Below are 23,681 nucleotides of genomic sequence, written 5' to 3'. Positions count from 1 at the left end.
CTCGCTGAAGTGCTGGCAAGCAGATTTTCTGACAATAGGATTTTAGACAATTTCACTTCAAAGTCAGCACACACAATGCAGCCAGTACTATAGCGACATATCATAGGAACTGAAAGGAAGCATGAAAAAGAAATACAAGGAGTGGGATAAGATTTCATTCACTTCCTAGACAGGCAAGCAATTTTATATTGCACACAAGCTCCAATTCCACAAAAGTACCCACGTGATAGACTTTATTCATGTGAGTAGACCTAGTTAACTGAATGGGATTATTTCCACAGGTAAAGTTAGTCAAGTGAGTAACTATTTGCATGATCAGAGCTATAGTTAGGCATACAAGGGAGAATACATATTCGCACTTCAGAAATCACAAAACAGACACCCCTGAAGACATGATCAATCTTTTTTTTTTAAAGCCTCAGAGAAAAACAACTCCACTTTCCCCAATTCCATGCATTTCAGGACGAAAATTCAGCCTTTAATGTACACACACAATTGGGGGGGGGGGGTCCTCCCGCTCTTCAACCCTCCCCATCCGTCCAGGCTTTCCCCTGGTTTTCACTTGCAAGCACTGTCCCCTGCTCTCTGCCCTGGGTACAGATACAAAGAAGCAAGACTACAGCACCATCATCAAGTGAATTCCACTGGCTCCCCATTCATATCAAGATCCAGTATAAAACCATATTACTGCAGCACCCAGAGGCCACAATCAGGATCACTGTGTTAAGTGCTGTACAAACACACAGGAAAAACAAATTTCAGCGTGGTAGCTGTGCTAGTCTGTATCAGCAAAAACAACGAGGAGTCCTTGTGGCACCTTAGAAACTAACAAATTTATTTGGGCATAAGCTTTCGTGGGCTAAAACCCACCTCATCAGATGCATGGAGTGAAAAATACAGAAAGCAGTATAAATATTACAGCACATGAAAAGATGGCAATTCCCTTATCAAGTGGGGAGTCAGTGTTAACGAGGCCAATGCAATCAAGGTGGAAGTGGCCTATTCTCAACAGCTGACAAGAAGGTATGAGTATCAGCAGAGGGGAAAATTACTTTTTGTAGTGACCGATCCACTCCCAGTCTTTATTCAGGCCTAATTTGATGGTGTCCAGTTTGCAAATTAATTCTAGTTCTGCAGTTTCTCGTTGGAGTCTGTTTTTGAAGTTTTTTTGTTGAAGGTAATATATCTGCATATACAACCCAAAACTGTTTTGCTGAACATGTTTAATGTGTGGTGAATTTGCCCACACCCTGTTCTCTTTTCGCTATTACTGCTTCCCAAGTTTCTTCCTCACAAGATACATTGATCTGAAACATCTCATGATTTAGCTTCCATTTTTCCAAATAGCATCTCTTTTGGTTATTTATTGTCCATGTTTCTGATATGGTCCTTCTTTATCATTTTCTTCTGTCTTGAAGAGTGTTCACAATTCCAACTTTAGAATCAACTGCAAATCTCATTAACATGCCATTTACTTACCCTTTAAGGTCATTATATTCATAAGTTCAGAGCAGTCTGTTCACCAATCCTTGAAGTACCCCTCTAGAACTATCCACCCAATTTCATACATTGCCAGCTCACCTTTGTTTAGTCTTTTCAGCCATAGGACAGAGTTTTTATCCTTTTACTCCACAGAGTTCCTATTCAAGCCAACAGTTAATTTTTTAACTAAGAACTTGAAAGACATAATATCAAATGTTACATCCACTGAGTTTCCTTCATCTACCAAAAGGAGAAATTCAGGGTTGTCTGAACACTTGTGCAATGTAATATATAAATGTATACTGTATCTCCTATATAAAAGGGAGACAGTTTTCCCCTTAGCCCAGCTGATTCCATGACTCATGTTCTTATAACAAAATGTTATTTGGCCACGCTAATAATTTAAAGACATTTTCAAAGCTTTTACAAAATCTCTTAACCCTTTAGGCTTCAAGTTTAATTCCAGGACATTTGTTAAATTAAGCAAAAACAACTATAGGCGGGCACACACCATTTGCCTTCCATCTCTTTGTGGTTATGCAAACTTGCAAGCTTTGGTGAACTGAACATTAAAAACAGAAAAAAAACAATGAGGAGTCGTTGTGACACCTTAGAGACTAACAAATTTATTTGGTCATAAGCTTACGCCCAAATAAAATTTGTTAGTCTCTAAGGTGCCACAGGGACTCCTCATTGTTTTTGCTGATACAGACTAATACGGCTACCACTCTGAAACATTTTAGCATCTCAGTTCTAGTGACAATAAAAACATTTACTATCCAAAGGAACACTTTTGTGCTTTATTGTGTGTACCTTTTCTATAAACCTGATATATTGATCAATAAATAGATACTGCCTCTTCCTTGCGCAATGAACTTAACTTGGGATCTAAAAAGTGAAGACTTCTTGTTCCTTGCCATTACTCAATAATTCTCAAGATTATCTTTGCCCTGAAGTTTGTTGTTTTGCATTGAGGAAGTAGTTAATTAAAATTGAAGATGAGACACATTTCAAAGGCTAACTGACCCGTGTTTTCTTGCCAACAAGACAGAAATGTGTTAACTAAACGTATGAGAGAGAAAACATAGTAGGATTCTCCAAGCTTCTTTGGACTCTTTCTAGTACATAAACAGCATAGGAGCATTAGTTTAGTATCATGTTGTGGTGCCATAGTTTGTGCTTTGCTAAAATGTAACAGATACAGGTATCCGATATCTAGGGCAACATACAACCTTAAAGAAAAACAACTGCCTAAGCATCAAAATAGGATGCATTAGCAAACCACAGTAAGTGTACTAATTATAAATGCACTAATTTATACAAGACACCCAATTATGTATTACTATTTAAGAACAAGTGAACAAGAAACTGGCCTGGAGCAAGTGCTGAGGGCATCAAGGTAACCCAGGCCTGGTCTACACTACGAGTTTAGGTCGACTTTAGCCGCGTTAAATCGAATTAAGCCTGGACACGTTCACACAACGAAGCCCTTTCTTTCGACTTAAAGGGCCCTTTAAACCGGTTTCTTTACTCCAGCTCCGACGAGGGGATTAGCGATAAAATCGGCCTTAGGGGGTCGGAATTGGGGTAGTGTGGACGGAATTCGAAGTTATTGGCCTCCGGGAGCTATCCCACAGTGCTTCATTGTGACCGCTCTGGACAGCACTCTCAACTCAGATGCACTGGCCAGGTAGACAGGAAAAGCCCCGCGAACGTTTGAATTTCATTTCCTGTTTGCTCAGCGTGGAGAGCACAGGTGACCACGCAGAGCTCATCAGCACAGGTAACCGTGATGGAGTCCCAGGATCGCAAAAGAGCTCCAGCATGGACAGAACGGGAGGTACGAGATCTGCTCGCCATATGGGGAGATGAATCAGTGCTGGCCGAACTCCGAAGCAGTAAACGGAATGGCAAAATATTAGAAAAGGTCTCCAAGGCCATGAAGGAAAGAGGCCATAACAGGAGACGCACAGCAGTGCCGCGTGAAAATTAAGGAGCTAAGGCAAGCCTACCACAAAGCCAGAGAAGCAAACGGAAGGTCCGGGGCTGAGCCGCAAACATGCCGCTTCTACGCGGAGCTGCATGCCATTCTAGGGGGTGCAGCCACCACTACCCCAACCGTGTACTATGACTCCCTCACTGGAGAAACACACAGGGAAGAGGGTTCGGAAGAGGAGGATGGAGGAAATGTAGATAGCTCACAGCCGCAAGGAAGCGGAGAAACCGGTTTCCCCAACAGCCAGGATATGTTTGTCACCCTGGACCTGGAACCAGTAACCCCCGAACTCAACGAAGACCCTGAGGGCACACAGGGGACCTCTGGTGAGTGTACCTTTGTAAATATTACACATGGTTTAAAAGCAAGCGTGTTTAATGATTAATGATTAATTTGCCCTGGCAATCGCGGCCAGTAAAGCTACTGGAAAAGTCTGTTAACGTGTATGGGGATGGAGCGGAAATCCTCCAGGGACATCTCCAGAAAGCTCTCCTTCATGTACTCCCAAAGCCTTTGCAAAAGGTTTCTGGGGAGGGCTGCCTTATCCCGTCCGCCATGGTAGGACACTTTACCACGCCAGGCCAGTAGCACGTAGTCTGGAATCATTGCATAACAAAGCATGGCAGCGTATGGTCCCGGTGTTTGCTGGCATGCAGACAACATCCATTCCTTATCTCTCTTTGTTATCCTCAGGAGAGTGATATCATTCACGGTCACCTGGTTGAAATGGGGTGATTTTATTAAGGGGACATTCAGAGGTGCCCGTTCCTGCTTTGCTGAACAGAAATATTCCCCGCTGTTAGCCACGCGGTGGGGGGAGGGGTGAAGTGATCATCCCAGAGAATTGGGTGTGGGGGAGGGGAATTAGTTGGGTTTGTGCTGCATGTTAACCCTGAAACCGCAGCCCCTCCTTTTACATTGCAAACCCATTTTAAATGGCCAACCCAACGGGTGCTTGGTATGGGAAATGAGAGCACATGTTAAGAAGGTTAAAAAAGCCAAAAGACTGTGTCTTACCATGGCTGCCTGCAAGCTGAAATCTGTGGCCTGGCACTGCGTGAGTGATCTCTCACACCAAACCGGCAGGCCCTCAATATAAGAGGAAAAATGCGACCTTGTAACGAAAGCACATGTGCTGTGTAATGTGAACAGCAAAATTTAACGTGAAAGAGTGTACCCATTGTTCTCTAAAATGTGTCTTTTTTAACCACCTCTCCCTTCTCCTCCACCAGCTGCAAATCTTTCTCCTTCACAGAGGCTAGTGAAGATTAGGAAGAGGAAGCGAAGGACACATGATGACGTTTACAGAACTACAGACTGCCTCCAACGCTGACAGAGCACAGCAGAATGCGTGGAGGCAGTCAATGACTGATTATAGAAAAGCCCAATATGAACGAGAGGAGAGGTGGCGTGCTGAATCGCGGGATGAACAGAGCAAGTTGCGGGCTGAAGATAATAGGTGGCGTCAGCTTGCAGACAGAAGGCAAGAGTCGATGCTCCGGCTGCTGGAGCATCAAACTGATATGCTCCAGCGTATGGTTGAGCTGCAGGAAAGGCAGCAGGAGCAGAGACCGCCGCTACAGCCCCTGTGTAACCAACAGCCCTCCTCCCCAAGTTCCATAGCCTCCTCACCCAGATGCCCAAGAACACAGTGGGGGGGCCTCCAGCCACCCAGTCACTCCACCCCAGATGATTGCCCTAGCATCAGAAGGCTGGCCTTCAATAAGAGTTAAAGTTTTAAACTGCAGTGTGTCCTTTTCCTTCCCTCCTCCCCCACCCATCCCGGGCTACCTTTGCAATTATCCCCCTAGTTGTGTGCTGAATTAATTAAGAATGCATGAACGTGAAGTAACAATGACTTCATTGCCTCTGCAAGTGGTGCTCGCAGGGGGGAGGGTAGGGAGGGTGGGGTGGTTGGTTTACACGGAAGTAGAGTTAACTGGGCGGGGGGGAAGTTTTCAAAGCTTCTCTGATGCGCACCGCGCCATGCTGTGCTCCTCTAACCGCCCTGGTGTCTGGCTGCACGTAATCAGCGGCCAGGCGATTTGCCTCAACCTCCCACCCCGCCATAAATGTCTCCCCCTTACTCTCACAGATATTGTGGAGCGCACAGCAAGCAGCAATAACAATGGGGATATTCTTTTCGCTAAGGTCTAAGCGAGTCAGTAAGCTGCGCCAGCGCGCTTTTAAACGCCCAAATGCACATTCCACCACCATTCGGCACTTGCTCAGCCTGTAGTTGAACAGGTCCTGACTCCTGTCCAGGCTGCCTGTGTAGGGCTTCATGAGCCATGGCATTAAGGGGTAGGCTGGGTCCCCAAGGATCACGATAGGCATTTCAACATCCCCAACGGTTATTTTCTGGTCCGGGAAGAAACAGAGCAGACTGCCTGAAGACGCGAGCACCATGTACCCTTCCCGGCCAGCCCACGTTGATGTTGGTGAAACATCCCTTGTGATCCACCAGGGCTTGCAGCAGCATTGAAAAGTACCCCTTGTGGTTTATGTACTCGGTGGCTTGGTGCCCCGGTGCCAAGATAGGGATATGGGTTCAGTCTATGGCCCCACCACAGTTTGGGAATCCCATTGCAGCAAAGCCATCCACTATGGTCTGCACGTTTCCCAGAGTCACTACCCTTGATATCACCAGGTCTCTCATTGCCCTGGCAACTTGGATCACAGCAGCCCCCACAGTAGATTTGCCCACTCCAAATTGATTCCCGACTGACCGGTAGCTGTCTGGCGTTGCAAGCTTCCACAGGGCTATCGCCACTCGCTTCTCAACTGTGAGGGCTGCTCTCATCTTGGTATTCTGGCGCTTCAGGGCAGGGGAAAGCAAGTCACAAAGTTCCATGAAAGTGCCCTTACGCACGCGAAAGTTTTGCAGCCACTGGGAATCGTCCCACACCTGCAACACGATGCGGTCCCACCAGTCTGTGCTTGTTTCCCGGGCCCAGAATCGGCATTCCACGGCATCAACCTGCCCCAGGAACACCATGATTTCCACATTGCTGGGGCCTGTGCCTTGTGAGAGGTCTATGTCCATGTCAATTTCCTCATCACTCTCGTGGCCGCGCTGCAATCGCCTCCTCGGCTGGTCCTGGTTTTGCTTTGGCATGTCCTGGCTCTGCATATACTCCAGGACAATGCGCGTGATGTTCATAGTGCTCATAATTGCCGCGGTGATCTGAGCGGGCTCCATGATCCCAGTGCTAGCTATGGCGTCTGGTCTGAAAAAAGGCACGAAACTAGTATCTGACGGACCAGGGGAAGGAGGGAGGGAGGGGCGAGTGACGACATGGCGTACAGGTACAGGGAATTAAAATCAAGAAAGGTGGCTGTGCATCAGGGAGAAACACAAACAACTGTCACACAGAATGGCCCCCCCAAAGATTGAAGTCAAAAGCCTGGGTTTAGCAGGACGTTGATTTGACGGAGGGAGGGGGGAAGCAAATGAATACAGAACAAATCTATTTTTTACATCTTAAGACGACGGTGCAGCATGACTGATAGCCCTCAGCATCTTCTGGGTGCTTGGCAGCAAATACTGAGCGCTTGGCAGTAGCCTTCAGGCCTATTGCACGATCTGCTGCTCAGGGAAGACTCTGCTAATGTGCGATGAGCCAACAGGGCGCTTGGCAGAAAATGGCATACTACGACTGATAGCCATCATCGTCATTGTGAAGGCAGAAGGATGGGGGACTGGGGGACATACGGAGTTCAAGCCACTGCTGGACTGACCATGTCTGCCCAGGTGCCCGTAATTGACAGCCACTGCTGTACGACGAGGACGGTTACCAGTCGTAATAAACCATCTACTGCCAAAAGGCAAAAGGCAAGGGCTGGTGCAATGCAGCCCTACGGCTGCCAGCCCCAGGGCTGCCAGCACCCAGATCGCCGATGAAGGCTACCAGTCATGCTGCACCGTCTACCGCCAAAAGGCAGTTAGCTGCTGCTGCTGTGTAGCAATGCAGTCCCACGTCTGCCGGCACCCGGATGACATATGGTGACACTGAGCTGAGCGGGCCCCATGCTTGCCGTGGTATGTTGTCAGCACAGGTAACCCAGGTAAAAAGGCGCGAATCTATTGTCTGCCGTTGCTGTGATGGAGGGGGAGGGGCCTGACGACATGTACCCAGAACCCCCCGCGACACTGTTTTGCATCATTCGGGCATTGGGATCGCAACCCAGAATTCCAATGGGCGGCGGAGACTGCGGGAACTGTGGGATAGCTACCCATAGTGCAATGCTCCGGAAGTAGACGCTAGCCTCGGTACTGTGGACGCGGTCCGCCGACTAGAGCACTTAGAGCATTTTATGTGGGGACACACAATCGGCTGTATACAACCGATTTCTATAAAACCGGCTTCTATTAATTCGACCTAATTTCGTAGTGTAGACATACCCCCAGACACACCCTGTTCTAGCGTAAGCCACTCAGATGGCCTAACTTAGACTTCCACCATCCTCTCCACTGCTTCATTCCCTCCACACACCCTGTCTTTTCTGCATTTAATATTTAGAAAAGAAAAAAAAAGTGTCCCGCATTAGTCTTAGCCTTTGATCACAAATAAAATCCAGTAAAATATACCCATAAGGAAACCAAGAAATTGCAATTGCCATTAAACCTGCTTTTTCGACCTACAATCAGTCAGGTAACAAAAATTGTTTTTGAAAGAGACCCTCACTGGTGCTAGCTAGCAGAAAAAGTCATACGTACATATTTTAACAAAAAAATGGACATCAGCACTTCTTTGCCAACTGTAAAGATGTTCTAAGATATTTCTCTTTCACAACACAGCTTCTTTCTGATTGGTCTGTTATCTAAGTCAGTCCTGTGTTTGTGACATCAGGTTCATTGCCATGAAGATGTACATTATTGTGAAAGTCAAAAATTTAACACAACAGCTCAAAATTCTGCTCCACTTGCATCATATGTGCATCCTTCACTACACTATATGGAATGGAAATGCGCAAAAAAATATGGCCCCATACAATGTTCCCTCTAATTTTTTCCATCCATGTGCACCAATATCAGGGTAATGTGCGGATTTGCGCTACCAGTAGAAACAAAACACCAAGATGTAATGTATATTTTTAAAAAGTTACCATTGGGATAATTACTCCAGCCAGGACAGGTTAAGCATTTTAGAACTCACTACTCAAAGAATTAAAGAAAGAAATAAAATTATGAAATGCATAGAGCAGGCAAAAAACTAAAACAGCAATTTGAAAGAACAAAATTACAGAGACGTGTGTGAGACAGAGAAAGTGTGCGAGAGAGGTGTGGGTGTGTGTGTGCGCGAGAGAAAGAGAGAGAGAAGGGGAAGTGTATGAGAGACCATGCGCTCTCTCTTTAAGCGGTGAGGCACTCACCAGTCTGAAGGCTCGTTCAGACCTCAGCACTAGCAGCCACATCTAACTCCCAAGCCCTGTCCCTCCTCCCTCTGTGGAGATGGGGTACCTGGGCAGGGGGAGGGAGACACCCTGACATCAGCACCCCCTCCCCCTCTGCTCAGCAAGCAGGAGGGTACCAGAAGCAGCTAGCCAGGGGCTCCAAGGAAGAGGGCAGGAGCAACGTGGCTGCAGAGCAGCAGGGGGAGGGGCACCTGAACACAGTCGCTGGATGTGTGCAGCTCTTCTAATCAAATGCTCAGCACTTGATTGATTCTTGGGTGGCCATGCGGCTTAGGGGAGAACATCGACCTATAAGTTCCCTATGTTCAAACAGAATGATTATTCAGCCTGCAGAATAATTTTTTTTTTTCCTTCTAGCTGCTTGGAAAGCAGAGCTGAAGGTAGATAGATGCATATCTTATCTCTCCTTGCCTGAAGGCAGAGGTGTTAAGTTTTTTTTAAACAAGGTCCTTTGTTAAGAGAAGGGTTCAAAGCGAGCAAACTTTGACTGGTAAAGGCAATTTACAAGCTGAATTGTTTTTTTTTCTTTTTACATCCTCGGGAGTAGCTTGTTAGAAAGTCTCTGTTAACTCAGCAGCAGCCAGAGCTAAGTACATCCCAGTTTCAGTCAAGTTTACAATCTGGAAGGAGAAAGGTAAGGAAGGGGAGGAGGGGAAAAGATACAGACAGAGGGTTCAAAGGCTGAAAGTTGGCACACATATTGGTACTTCCATGGGGCTGCCTTTTGTTTATTCATGAACTATCCCCCAATCATCCTCCTTCCTTGTCATTATTAGCTGACTAGTTTCTTGTAAGCTTCCTTGGGGAAAAGGGGAATGAGACGTAATGGCAGAGCACTTTTTATTTATACATAAATTACTCTTAAGAAATATTGGTGAAGAGAGCATCCATTTATGTTACTTTTCAAAATAGGAAATTCCCTCTTTATACAAGATGTATTTTGCAGACAGCTGCATAACAAGCCTCCCCTTACTGTTTTCTATATTTTACTTTTGATAGCCCAACTCTCATCCTCCATTTTGAAACTTATCCTCCAAGGATAAAGTAAATAGACTTCACATTTCTATCATGTTCTTCTATTCAGCATGTCTCTCCCCCTGGAGGCAACCAAACACTGCTAGTACCATGGGATGCTCACCATTATCTGGGCTGATACCATAATCTAGAAAAAAAACACTTAGCATTTGTTTACTCTAGAGAGCATAAGCAAGGGGGCAGGGAATGGAAACGAGAAAGGAACCATATCAGAAAAATAAATTCTGGTCTGGTACAATAGATCAGCAGCCAGATTATTCTCATCAGGCCAGAAATGTATTTTAAGATGTAAAATTTTGGTGATTTCTTCACTACCACTACAGTTTACTATCCTGTCCCCTTTTGTATCCATAATTGGCTGCTACTCAACCTCAGTCAGGACAAGATTCTGTCACTTCAGCATAAGCAAGGCTGCTGCTTTGGCAATATGACAAGGGGTTTCTTACAAGGGTGGGGGCAAACTGATCTACACAACCTGGATGTCATGAATAAGGCAATGATTTTGTCAGAGGTCACGGAAGTCACGGAATCAATGACTTCCAAAGACCTCCATGACTTCAGCCCCAGCGGCTGGAAGCTGCAGGGTCCCACCTCCTCTCACAGCGGCAGGAAGCTGTAATTTAGCCCCACTGCCTGAGGCAGTGAGCCCCCAAGCTCCCCAGCCGCCACAGGCAGGGGGGTACCCCGCAGCTCCCCAGTCGCCACCATGGAGGGCAGGGGGACCCCTGCAGCTCCCCACTGTGGTGGCGGCAGGGGGACCCTGGAGCTCCCCTGTGCCATTGGGGAGGGGGACCCTGGAGCCGAGTCCCCATGGGTGGTGGGGGCCCCAGAGCTGGCAGCTGCGGGGTGGCTAGGCAGCCCCTTCCCATTTTATCATGGATATTTTTAGTAAAAGTCAGGGACAGGTCACGAGCTTTCGTGAATTTTTCTTTGAAACTTAATATTTTGAAGTTTTTAAAAAGTACATTAAAATTGCCTCTTGTAGGGAAGCAATTGAGCGAGAACACCAACTTTAACAGTACATCAGCGCTAAATTTTATGATCAATCAGAAGAAGAGATTTTATTAATATCAACTAAAAAGAGAATTGTTTGCCTTTCACTCCTATCCTTAATGTTTGCCTTAATGTAGAAATAGAAATTAATGGAGATATCTTATCTCCTAGAACTGGAAGGGACCTTGAAAGGTCATCGAGTCCAGCCCCCTGCCTTCACTAGCAGGACCAAGTACTGATTTTGCCCCAGAACCTTAAGTGGCCCCCTCAAGGATTGAACTCACAACCCTGGGTTTAGCAGGCTCAAACCACTGAGCTATCCCTCCCCCCCACCTGGCAAATTTGAACTCAAATGTTACTAACGTAGAAGTGCAGTCAGATTCCTACAGCTTTCCTATTCCACAATACCGTAACTTCTGGGTATGAATGGGAATTCATTCATGCCTATATTTCATTTAGTTGCTATTTTACGGACCACCAACATTTTACATTTAGTAACAGTTTCCATATAATTAAAAAGAGGAAAACATACATATTTTAAGATGTTTCTGGCAAAATAGAGCACTTGCTAAGGAAATGCTTAATTTGACTTCTTAAAAAAAAAAAGGAAATCTTTCCCCCTTCTCATAATTAAACTACTAGATAAGGGCGGGGGAGGGGGGGAAACTAGCACAGTTATTTTAGATGTACCCTCGGATGTCAATATGTATGAAACATTCACCAGCTGCATATAGTAAATAAAATATATTTGAAAGAGACGCTTATTTTTTCCCTTTTCCTACAAATTTATAAATAGATTTTTTTCAAAAACCTACCACCACTCTCAATTATTCTGATGAGGCTTTAAAAAACAAAAACAACAAAAACTTATCCCGTTTCTTAAGATCACCTCATATGTGGTACACATCGTGCATCAAAAAACCTCAGCCACTGCCAAACAGGTTTTCCATATTTTCCTACCCTCCATGCACACCAAGCCATATTTCAATAAGCTTGGACATTCCTTATTCAAGAGCATTCTTTATTACTTACGTAAAAAGTGTTTTTCCAGTAAGGCGATTTCCAGGTGACCTTTGATCTCATTTAATCTATCAGACTCTGTTCTGTTAAAATCCTGGACTCCTGATGCCATGTTGATGGCCCCTGGACCAGCCTATGAAAAAGGAGGGGGGGGGGGGAATAAATAAATACATTGACAACTCAGAAGGAAGCTTCTCCCTGAAGTGTCATTTAAATACTTTAATTTACCTCAAAAACAGTAAACAAAGAGCTGTGTGAAAAAATGTGTAAGCATTTGAAGCCAACACAGCAACGCTCTTATTCAGCATTAGAATTACTGAAATGAATCAATAACAGCTGATCAAACATACAGCATCTCCCTCCGACAGGTTTGCTCAGTGCGCTTGCCTAGAAAGATTCTAGATTTGCTGCAACATGACGATCATTTCACTTCCCTCCTGCTGGCTGAAGGTGCATTTCAAATAACGCCCTTTTCCCTTTAATTTGACACATGGCCAATTAAAACAAAAAAAATCCAATATGCACACAAGCAACAATCTATGTCCTGGTCTATACTTAAAACTTAGGTTGATATAGCTACAGCTCTCGGGGCTGTGAAAAATCCACATTCCTGAGTGCCATAGCTATGTCAACCTCAACACCCAGTGCAGATGCAGTAAGGTTGATGAAAGCATTCTTCTGCTGACCTAGCTACTGTTGCTCAGGGAGGTGCGGTGATTACAGGAGGAGTTACTTCCGTTGCAGTAGTGTATGTCTACACTATGGTGTCACAAAGGCAGAGCTGCAGTTCCATAGCTATACTGCTGTAACCCTCTGTAGCACACAGACAAGCCTCAACAAAAACAGATTTTTCTAAGCACTGACTACCATTCTGTACAAATCCTCTCTCACATATATGTGAATACTTTAGCGTCAAGACATAATCCTGAAGGAAGAAAAATCTACAACCCTGATGCAAGAAAGGCAACAAAAAACCAGCAGAGCTATTTTGTTGCATTTTTACAGGAATGTGGGTAGTGTCCAAAAGACGATGCTGCAGGACAAAAACCTCTAGGCTCTTGCATCTTTTAGAGGTGATTTATCATCATCTTTACCAGCAGCGGCTAAATAAACTAAGCACTGGAAATACTGCAGAATGTGAAAATCAAAGAAGAATGCATGGCTTCTAACAAGCAGCAGCTTGCACAAAGTGAAACAAAGGAACAGATGTACTTTCATACTAAGAGGCAGGTGAGGATGCTACGTTTTTGGAAATAGTCTGTTAAATTACAAGGAAGACAGATTTCTGTTTTGCAAGATGGTTAATTAAAACATCATGTGCAATCACAACTAGCAATGTACAAACTCTATAGATTGATTTTGGGTGTAAGCTCTTGGAGCTACTCATGGTATTAAATGCTTGCCAGATGCAATAGTATTCATTTTATAAGTAAAGCAAAGGTGAATTTTTATTCTTAGCCCACGATTGAGTCATCTGTACACATTCAGAACTCAAATGAGAACATGAGTACTTTTGAAAGAAATGAAATATTTTATACAAAAATAAAATCCAGTAACTAAATTAGTATAATATGATCTAAATATAGTCAAGTAATTCAGCACGTTAATAGAACTGTTTTAAATTTTAAAATAAATTAAATGTTTAAAAACTAATTATAAGTATTTAGTTTTAAAAAAAATGTGTATCCCATCCAAAGGTTTTAAAAGCAGATCAGTGATTTATTCATAACATACACAGCATATACATTTTCACTGTTAGGAATTATTTACACTTTTTAAGTACCCTGTCAATGTACCTGTACCACAGAGGCCCATTGGTGCCCACAGGCAAAAGGGTTCACTGTTCTCTATGATCAAGTCCTATATCAGACCTGAAACTCACTACACCTAATACACTGTTTCATGGTATTTATCCAAAAAGAGTAGCTTATAAGGTCTCTACTGAAAGCTTGTAATGATTATGGGTATTGATAAGTTACAAGATGTGTATACGGATAATATTTAAGGAATAATGTAACAATGTTGAAAATTATACCCTTATGGTACTGGGTGAGTGATCCAGGGAATGTGTCTTGGTGATGACCCTTTCAAGCGGGACGGAGTTGTTATCCCTCCCTGGCAAGCCAATTTTGTAATATATGATTCAATTGCCTACTCTTGCCCCATCCCCAAACACTCAATGGAAAACCAACTGTAAACAATCAAAGCCATTTGAAGATAACAAGAAACTTTATAACAGACTTTGTGACTGATTGGTGTCAATATCCTCAGAAGCAGAAGATGCATAGCTCCTAGTCTAAGGAGTCTGCAAACCCTATTAGGCCTGGTCTACACTAGGGTGTGTGTGTGTGTGGGGGGGGGGGACGGGACTGATCTAAGTTACACAACTTCAGCTACATGAGTAACGTAGCTGAAGTCGACATACTTACATCTACTTATCACGGTGTCTTCACTGCGGTAAGTCGACGGCTGACTCTCTCCCGTCGACTCCACCTGCGTCTCTCGCCCAGGAGGAGTACTGGAGTTGACGGGAGAGCACTCAGCGGTCGATTTATCATGTATAGACTAGACGTATAAATCGACCCCCGCTGGATCGATTGCTGCCCGTCGATCCAGCGGGTAATGTAATGTAATGTAGACAAGCCCTTAGTGAACAGAAACAAAAGACTAATTCAGTATTTGAGAGAGCAGAGAAAGACCCTCTGTGCATCCATTCACTGAAGAGAGATCTTGTTGAGCAGGTGTTTTTCATGAAACCTGACTCTCAGTCCTGGGTACCTCAAAAACCACCACAGTACCATTTTATTAAATGTACATGTTTTCTTAATTGGAGTTATAGAGATGCAGAACTTGAATCTCACACTAATGAACTGTAATATAACATTCTATTCTTACAAGGCTTCAAACCAGGATTGATAAAAATTGATTTAAAAAAAAATCAGATTTTTTTACTTCAATTAAACAAAGGTTACTTTAAAAAAAATAAACCTAAAATTAAATTTGAAATTGATAACCTATGTTAAGGCCTACATTTATTATGATCTATTAAAATCATTTAATTTTTTTTTGTACTTCATTTAAACAGTACCTTGTCTGCCAAGTTTTAAAGAAAGTCAGACAACTGAGCTGGTGGAAATCACTCGCTAAGCACCAGGAACCAGAGTTTGCTGGAGTGCTAACCCAACTTTTGATAGCAGTAGCCTCTTCTGCAGGTTCAGAAAGACTATTTTCTTCATTTCAGTTTATTCAGCTGGTTCAGTTCGATGACTACGTCATTCAAAAGTTAAACTTCCAGGTGAGATTTCTTAAGAAGTAGGCAAGGTTGTTTTCCTCTTCCAATTTATGAATAAAAACTAAGGGTAGAGGATCAGATCTACTAGTTCTAAACTGCGGAAGGACATGATTACCAGAAACAAGCATTTCAATACATTAAACTACAGATAATACTTCCTTTGTTTAGTAAATCAGTTTTTAATGCCAAAAAAAAAAAAAAAAAAAAAAAAAGAAGATTTCCCTTATGTATCCAGCAACTTTAAAGGTAGCTTTATTTAATTAGAAAAATAAAACAGTTTTTGATCATTAACTGAATTTGCATTTCAATCCTAGTAGAGCTTGACACAAGTCTCAAGTAAGATATTAATCTAGTAAATAAGAAATGAATCATTCACCATTTTCTAATAAAAATGTAAAAATTAAAAATCTCAATAAATGTAAGTTAAGTTATTTAAGCAATTATATAGATGTGTGTAGATAGTATCATAGTATCCTCCCGGCTAGCCCCAAATTTAGAGTAAAGGCTATATTTAGTTGCAAAGCAACATATTTGAATTGTTATTAACCAATGAGAATCACCCTCTCTTTCGGAAAATTATTAAAGTCTATGATTTACAAATCAATGTTCCCTGCTTGCTGATTTAAATCATGATTAAAATTTGTGATTTAAATCACTAATTTAAAAATCAATCCACCCTGTTTAGGCTAGTTTTCAACAATGGTTTTATTGGCTAACCCTGTAGGTGAATGTGAGCAAGTAATTAGTATCCCAGTATCTGAGTTTCCTCATCTGTAAATATGGATCATCTAGTACATTTACAAAGCTGTTACAAATAATAACAAATGAAGTTTTGTAAGACATTTGAAGAAACTCAGGCCTACTCTACACTTAAGACTTAGGTCAACATAGCTACAGTGCTCAGGGGTGTGAAAAAGCCACACCCTTGAGCATCAGCTATAAATTATGCAGTTGGCATCAAGCACTTACAAGTGACAGATCCTCAACTCCCAGTATAAAAGAGATAATACAGGGCTGTTTAAGGAATTGTGCCACAGCATGCCACACATCAAACTGCATAATGTCACAGAACAGGATGCCATACCGAGCAGATATATTCACTGGCCAGCAGAACCATATCAGGAAATCTCTAAGGACACTGCTTTCAAAGAGCTACAACCCAGTCCCCACTATTCAATCTCTCCACCAAAGTCAATTCCACGTGATTCTGGAAGCCACCATGGGGATTATTTTTTCTTAGTTTAAAAAGAAGTACATCTCAAAATTGGATTAATATCAAATATGTAATACATCCCTGAATGCCTGGGAGTGAGGGGGGGGAGCAAAGCTACCAGTAATTCAGGATACAAAAGAGTTAGCAAGGTTTGCCAAATGCAGGAAAACTGCTCACTTTAAAAAGGAAGTGGAGGAGGGAGGCAGGCAGAAATCAGGCTTATGCCCTTTCTTGCATCTTTGTGATATGTAGAGAAAGCCTGAAAAGAGATTCCCACACAGAATAGTTTTCTGCTAATTTCTCACATTAGCAGTTCAGTTCCTCTCTAGCCTGGACAAAATTAGGACTAGTTGATATGATGCGGACCACAAAGTGTTCCTGTATACAGAGTTGTAGGAAGCATCACAGTAGTGAACATTCGAACACAATTAAATTTTGTAGTGCAATAACATTTGCAAACTCATGCATGACAGGAGAGGTCCTGGAAGAGTGATGGTGATTTGAGGCATGTATGCCACCATCTTCCTCCTCCTACCACCTTCCATTGCTGAGCCTTCACTCTCTTGTCCTGGTATATAATGTCCCCCTGCATTCCTCCTATCCACCAAACCAGTTACCCTATCAAAGAAGGAAATCAAGCTGGTTTGGCATGATTTATTCTTAGTAAATTCATGCTGGTTGCTAGTGATTACCTCTTCATCCTTCAGGTATTTGCAAATTGAATGTTTTATACATTGCTCTAATAACTTCCCATGGAGGTGAGCTGGGGCGGGGGGGCCCCAGAGAGGGCCGCAGCAAGTAACCGCTCCCGGCTCCAGCTCATCTCCGCCTCCTCCCCTGCATCCCTTTCCTTTACTGTCTATAACTTTGCTAGTCGTCCGGTCACATGTTTTTTGTGAAAAGGCTGAGGCAAGACAGGCATTGAACAGCTCTGCCTTCCTATCTTCTTCTGTTGCCAGCTCACCTTCTCCATTGAGCAGCAAACCCACACCATCTTTTTTTTTTGGTCTGACATATTTGTAGAACCCCTTCTTGTTGTCACTAACATTCTTTGCCTTAGCTTTCCTGATTTTGTCCCTCCACACACTCTGCTATTCCCATGTATACTTCCTTGGTGACATCACCCTCCTTCCATTTCCTGTAGGTATCCCTTTAGGTTTTTAGATTGCTAAAAAACTTCTAGTGCAGCCACACTGGCCTCTTGTGGCTCTTATCTTTCCTCTGCATCAGAATACCTTGATGTTGAGCCTCTAGTATTACATCTTTAAAACTGCCAGCTCCCTTTGACTCCTTTTCTTTCTAATTGATCTTTCAATGCGGCTTTTCCTATTTCTCAGTTGGTTAAAATCTGCATTTCTGAAGTCCTGTGTCCTTGTTTTGCTGTTCTCATGTCCTCCTTTCCTTAGGATCTTGAATTCTATTAGACCATGATCACTTCCTTCCAAGTTCCCAACCGCCTTCATGTTTGCAACTAATCATCCCTCTTTGTCAAAACCAGATCCAAAATGAATGATCCCCTTGTCCCCTACACATGCTAAGAACTTGCAGGACATATTATATTTTGCTGTAACAATCTTACAACAGATATCAGGGAAGTTAAAATTCCCCATTAATACTAGTACTAGCTAAGGTGTGCTAGCTAATCTTGTTATCTGCTTGCAGAATGACTCATCCACTTTCATTATAACATGTGCATTTGCAACTAAACATAGCTTTCAGATTTAAAAAATTCATTAAGATGATGTTAAAAAAAAAGTGAACGGTACAGAGTTTAAGCATAGAAGTTTCTGGTTATAAGGGAATAACATACAGATTATCAAGGGGTACTAAATATGATACTAATTACTAACCAGAATGGTACACTATATCCAGACATTTATTTAAGCAATTATGCAGCTTACAACACATTCAGATTAAGTTTCACTTCTATTATCATTTCTTACATATTTGATTATGATGATTTTTTATTTTCTATTACAAAGCTCCATTTGGATGGAAATTGGAATTCAATTAAGGCACAGGAACAGCATTTTAAAGTTGTTTTTCATTAATTAAAACTAATTTAAAGGTGCTGGGTACATAAAGTTTATCAAAACATGGTTTGCATTTAAAACGGATTAAGCGAAGGTTAACTGATTATCTGCAGTAAGTCCATTGAGCCTATTATGTCTGGTCACCATAACCTTCAAGATTTTACAACTAGAAGAACTTATTTTCACAACTTATTTTTATTCATTAATAGAAAAGGAAACAAGCTTTCCTTCTTTTTCAACCACCAACTGGTTTCTGAACTCTGAACAACTCACTGAACTGAATTAAATTAAGGAAACAGTCTCTCTTCACCAGGGCTGGCTCTAACTTTTTTGCCGCCCCAGGCAAAAAAGAAGGAGCGCCGCCCCACCGTAACCGCCCCCCCCAGCGCCTCGCCGCCCAAACCCCCGTTCCCCCCCCCCCCGAGCCGCCCAAACCCCCGAAGTGCCGCGCCGGCCAAACCCCCCTCCCCGAGCACCGCGCGGGGCGGGGCCGGCCAAACCCCCCAGAGCACCGAGCCAGCCCTGCTCTTCACTTACAGATAAGACTACTCCTAGGCTGGTATAGCACTTCAAATTCTGGTTCCAGGTATTTAGCCAGTGAATTCTTTAAAATTTGCCAGCAAACTTTTACTACTTGAATATAATTTTTATTAAACTTTTAAAATAAATTATAGTAAATTTAGGCCTTAATATAAGTTGTCATTATTTCAAATTTAATTTTAAATAGGTTTATTTTTAAAAGATATTTTAATTAAAATTATTTTTTAAAATTGATTTGTAATCCACCCTGATATAAATATCTTCACAAAGAGAAAACACTGGGTACTAAAGGGCTCTTCAACCTAGCAGTGAAAGACAAATTGAAATTAGAAATATAGGCCAAAAAATTTAACAGTGACTATGATTAAGTAATAGTCCACCACTTCCTTTGGTAGTTTGTTCTGTCTCTTGAGATCTTCAAATCAAGACAGGAAGCCTTTCTGGAAGAGGTGCTTTATCCAGACTCAAATTATTGGGCTCAATACAGGGATAAATGGGTGAAATTGAATGGCCTGGTATGTACAGGTAATCAGCAATGTTCCCTCCAATTTTTCCCACCACTGTGCAGAATGAATTTTGTTATGTGCACCAATATGGTGCACATAACAAAATTCATGTGGTCGGGAGGGCTAAGGGGTTCGGAGTGTGGGTGGGGGCTCAGGGCTGGAGCAGAGGGTTGGGTTACGGGGGCGGGGGTGAGGGTGAGGGCTCTGGCTGGGGGTGCCGGCTGTATGGTGGGGCCAGGGATGAGGGGCTCAGGGCTGGGGCAGAGGGTTGGGGTGTGGTGTCTGCCTGGGGGGGTGCGGGCTCTGGGGTGGGGCTGGGGCTGGAGATAAGGGGTTTGTGGTTCAGCTGGGCTAATAATAATAATAATAATAATGGAGATATCCCATCTCCTAGAACTGGAAGGGACCTTGAAAGGTCATCAAGTCCAGCCCCCTGCCTTCACTAGCAGGACCAAGTACTGATTTTGCCCCAGATCCCCAAGTGGCCCCCTCAAGGATTGAACTCACAACCCTGGGTTTAGCAGGCCAATGCTCAAACCACTGAGCTATCCCTCCCCCCACTTCCCAGACCGATAGTGGGGAGAGAGAGGACTCTCCCCCCCCCCTCCCAGCTCTCTCCCCCTGCAGCAGCACCTGGGCTTGGGGGGGGGGGGGGGGAAGGTTCCTCTCTCCACCATGGCAGGTCCAGGCCAGGCTGGGTCAGCGCCAATCAGCTGTTTGGCCCGGCAAGCCTGGAAAGGGAGGGGGGGGGGAGGGAAAAGAGAAGCAGAGCGGTGGCGGCGCGCTCAGGGGAGGAGGCAGCGCGCTCAGGGGAGGAGGCAGAGATGAGCTGGAGAGCTGGAGCAGGGATCGGTTCCTCTGCACCCCGTTACTTGCTGCGGCCCTCCCCAGGCCCCCCCCCCCAGCTCACCTCCACTCCGCTTCTCCTACAGTGAGTAGTCCTTACTCGAGCAGGTACTCACAGTAGGGAGAACTATGTTCTCTGTTATTTGCAGGATTGGGCACTAGGTCACTAGTGCAATCCCCACTTAGGTAGTAGTGACCGAAAGTCACCATCTGTGATGATTTAGTAGGCTTGTGTATTGGTGGCCTTAGTCCAGTTCCCAGTGGGCAGATGTCCACATCACAAAGCCTGCCAAGCCTTGGCAAGTTCACAAGGCAAGTACTGAAAGGAGACTGAATTGCCCTTTTGCTCCATTCCATTCAGGTTCATGGCGCACTACAGAAGTGACTTGCATTTTGCTGCCCATGCTGCACCGATTTTATAGTTTTATGGACAAGATGCTATAGTCTACATGGCAATCAACTTGACATCTCGTACAACACCAAACTGAGTGTTAAAAAGAAATTCAGAGGCAGAGCAGCAATCTCCTTGGCAAGTTATTTATTTAAGAGAATCGCCGGTAAGTACTTTTAACTATACTGCATTTGAGGCACTGTGGAATTTTCACTGTTAGCAAGGAGAGTTCATCTGCACATCAAGGGATGTAAATGTGGGGCCCAAAAGCATTGCTGAGGACCCCTTGGGGTATGTGCTCAGGCAGATTTCATAAGAGATCAAACTTGTACTTCATTTTTCTGTTCTGCTTGGCTGAAATAACATGCATGATGGCAACAGTTTTGCACTCTGTCTTGGCTTTTAATAGCATCATCACCACAGCACAGGTGAAGCAGCAAAAGCAGAAAAAAATATACAGGAAAGTGGAGAAATAAAGACTAAGGACTGGTCTACACTAGAAAGTTAGGCTGATCCAGCTATGTTGCTCAGGGACATGAAAAATTCATACTCCCGACAGACATCGTTTAACTGACCTTATCCCTGGTGTAGACAGCGCTAAATTGATGGAAGAATTATTCTGTCAACCTAGCAAGTGCCTCTCAGAGAGGTGGATTTTACTACAGCAATGGAAGAACCCCTTGCCGCTGTAGCATATCTAGTGTGGATACAATTTAGGACTATGCAGTCGAACATGTAAACAGGCACATGCAAGATCTAGTGTTCATGTGTACTTTTCATAGACTTGTTCAGTACCTCAGGGAGTCACTCATGAGAGTGAAGTAACACAAGACTTGATCTTCCCATGCTACCTCTGTTCCTGAAAGTACCATGAAGAGAGTATATCTTACATTGTTTTACCTAGTAAGTAGTTCCTGGGGGAGGGAGAGGGGGAGGAGAAAGGGAATTCCATGTGAGACTGAGACTGAACCCAGCAATTCATGTTAACTTGAGTTTTGGGTATTGATTTAAACACATTAATGCGGATTCCAAACATATATCCTTAGAAAAAACACTATTCTTGGGATAGAAGTACTAATATTGCAATAATGCCTGAAGTTTTCAGGCATCAGATACAGTAGAACCTCAGAGTTACAAACTGACTGGTCAACCACACACCTCATTTAGAACCGGAGGTACACAATCAGGCACAAACAGAGTCGTCCGTGTCCCTCCCCCCACCCCCAAAAAATACAGTACAGTACTGTGTTAAACGTAAACTAATAAAACTGTTTGTTCTTGTTTCATTTAAATTAATATGGTTAAAAGCAGCATTTTTCTTCTGCATAGTAGTTTCAAAGCTGTATTAAGTTAATGTTCAGTTGTAAACGTTTGAAAGAACAACCATTAAATTTTGTTCAGAGTTACAAACATTTCAGACTTACAACCAACCTCCATTCCCAAGGCATTAACTCTGAGGTTCTACTGTACTCACATTGGTAACTAATCCCTCCATTTTACAGTCACTGGCCTTAAAACCAGGCACCATTTATCTCTATCACTCACTCTCTCACACGTGGGAGTGTGCGCACACACACACACACACACACACACACACAGTTAATAAGAGTTTTGACAGCAGGACCTACATTTTGATTAGCAGTTATACAGCCCCGATCACTGTAGTATCGGAATCTCAAACCATTAATGTACTTACCCTCCACACCCCCCATGAGGTAGAGAATTATTTTATCCCCATTTAACAGTCCAGTACCTTAAAAGCAAAAGGATTTCTTTCCTCCCAGATAAATCTGATTTGTCACCAATGACAAAACACTACAGACATTCTTATATTGCTCCAATATCTCTGCCACCTTAGGTGCAGTTCGGAGTTCCACATTAGTCATAAGCAGGGCCAAAAACAAAAGGCTTTTATTTTTAACTAGAAACTCTGCTAAACCCTAGAACAGGGGATCTCAAAGTGGGGGTCGGGACCCCTCAGGGGGTTGTGAGGTTATTACGGGGGGGCCCGAGCGGTCAGCCTCCACCCCAAACCCCACATTGCCTCCAGCATTTAGAATGATGCTAAATATATAAAAAAGTGTTTTTAATTAATGGGGGGGGGGGGGGCAAATCGCACTCAGGCTTGCTGTGTGAAATGGGACACCAGTACAAAAAAGTTTGAGAACCACTAGAAGGAAAATCAGAGTAGCTTTCTTGCATTTATATAGTCAGTATGGAAAGAAACACTCTCTTACATAGACCAATTACAGCGAAGTGCCTTTTTTGAGAACACGGAGCTGCCGGAACATAAGCACACACCAGAGTGCTTTACAGCCTAGAAAGTCTAATGGGAAGAGGTATATTCTTAACTTTATATGCAGAATGACTCAATTCCCTGTATAGAAAAAAAAAAAAAAAAGGACATCCTTTCTGATGTACTTTTCCTGCCCAAAGCAATGCATAGCTATTGATTTCCATGTAATTTAAAGAGGACACAGAACTAAACTCTTGCATAAAACTTTGGGGGAAAATCCACAACCCAAATTCCGGTCTAAATTATGTGACATGCTTTAAAGAAATAGCATGACATCGGATATAATATCGTTACTTAAAAGCCAGATAATGTGTTGATAAACTCACAGCTATTATATTTCATCAGCAACATTACATGAAAAATACAAAAATACATGCCTTGCACTGATCAAGCTAACCTGGTTTAACGTAAGGTTGCCAGCAGCCTTTAAGTAAATGGGATAGAGAAGAGACAGCCACTGGACATACAGGTACAGCAGGAATTGGTGTGGATGAGCTAGAACACCAACACTGAACTAGTGTCCCAGCAAGTAGTCAGAGAGCATCATTTCAAATTTCAGATAACATGTAAGAACAAAGACCACAAGTGGTTAATAAAGATAATACAGCATATTTCTTAAT

The 23,681-nt window shown here is 43.2% G+C and overlaps 1 protein-coding gene across 1 annotated transcript in view; it reads right to left on the bottom strand.

Annotated features, from left to right (window-relative positions):
• Positions 1-23,681, bottom strand: part of GRAMD4 (GRAM domain containing 4) — a 118,481-nt gene that overhangs the window by 54,107 nt on the left and 40,693 nt on the right. The window contains exon 3 of the mRNA XM_065420855.1: positions 11,957-12,077. Within this exon, the coding sequence (XP_065276927.1) occupies positions 11,957-12,077 (121 nt within the window). The remainder of the gene's footprint in view (positions 1-11,956; positions 12,078-23,681) is intronic.

Source organism: Emys orbicularis, chromosome 1 (assembly GCF_028017835.1).
Source record: "Emys orbicularis isolate rEmyOrb1 chromosome 1, rEmyOrb1.hap1, whole genome shotgun sequence".
Taxonomy (NCBI): domain Eukaryota; kingdom Metazoa; phylum Chordata; order Testudines; family Emydidae; genus Emys; species Emys orbicularis.
The sequence above is the reverse complement of the archived record's forward strand: the minus strand, read 5'-3'. Positions and strand labels throughout refer to the sequence as shown.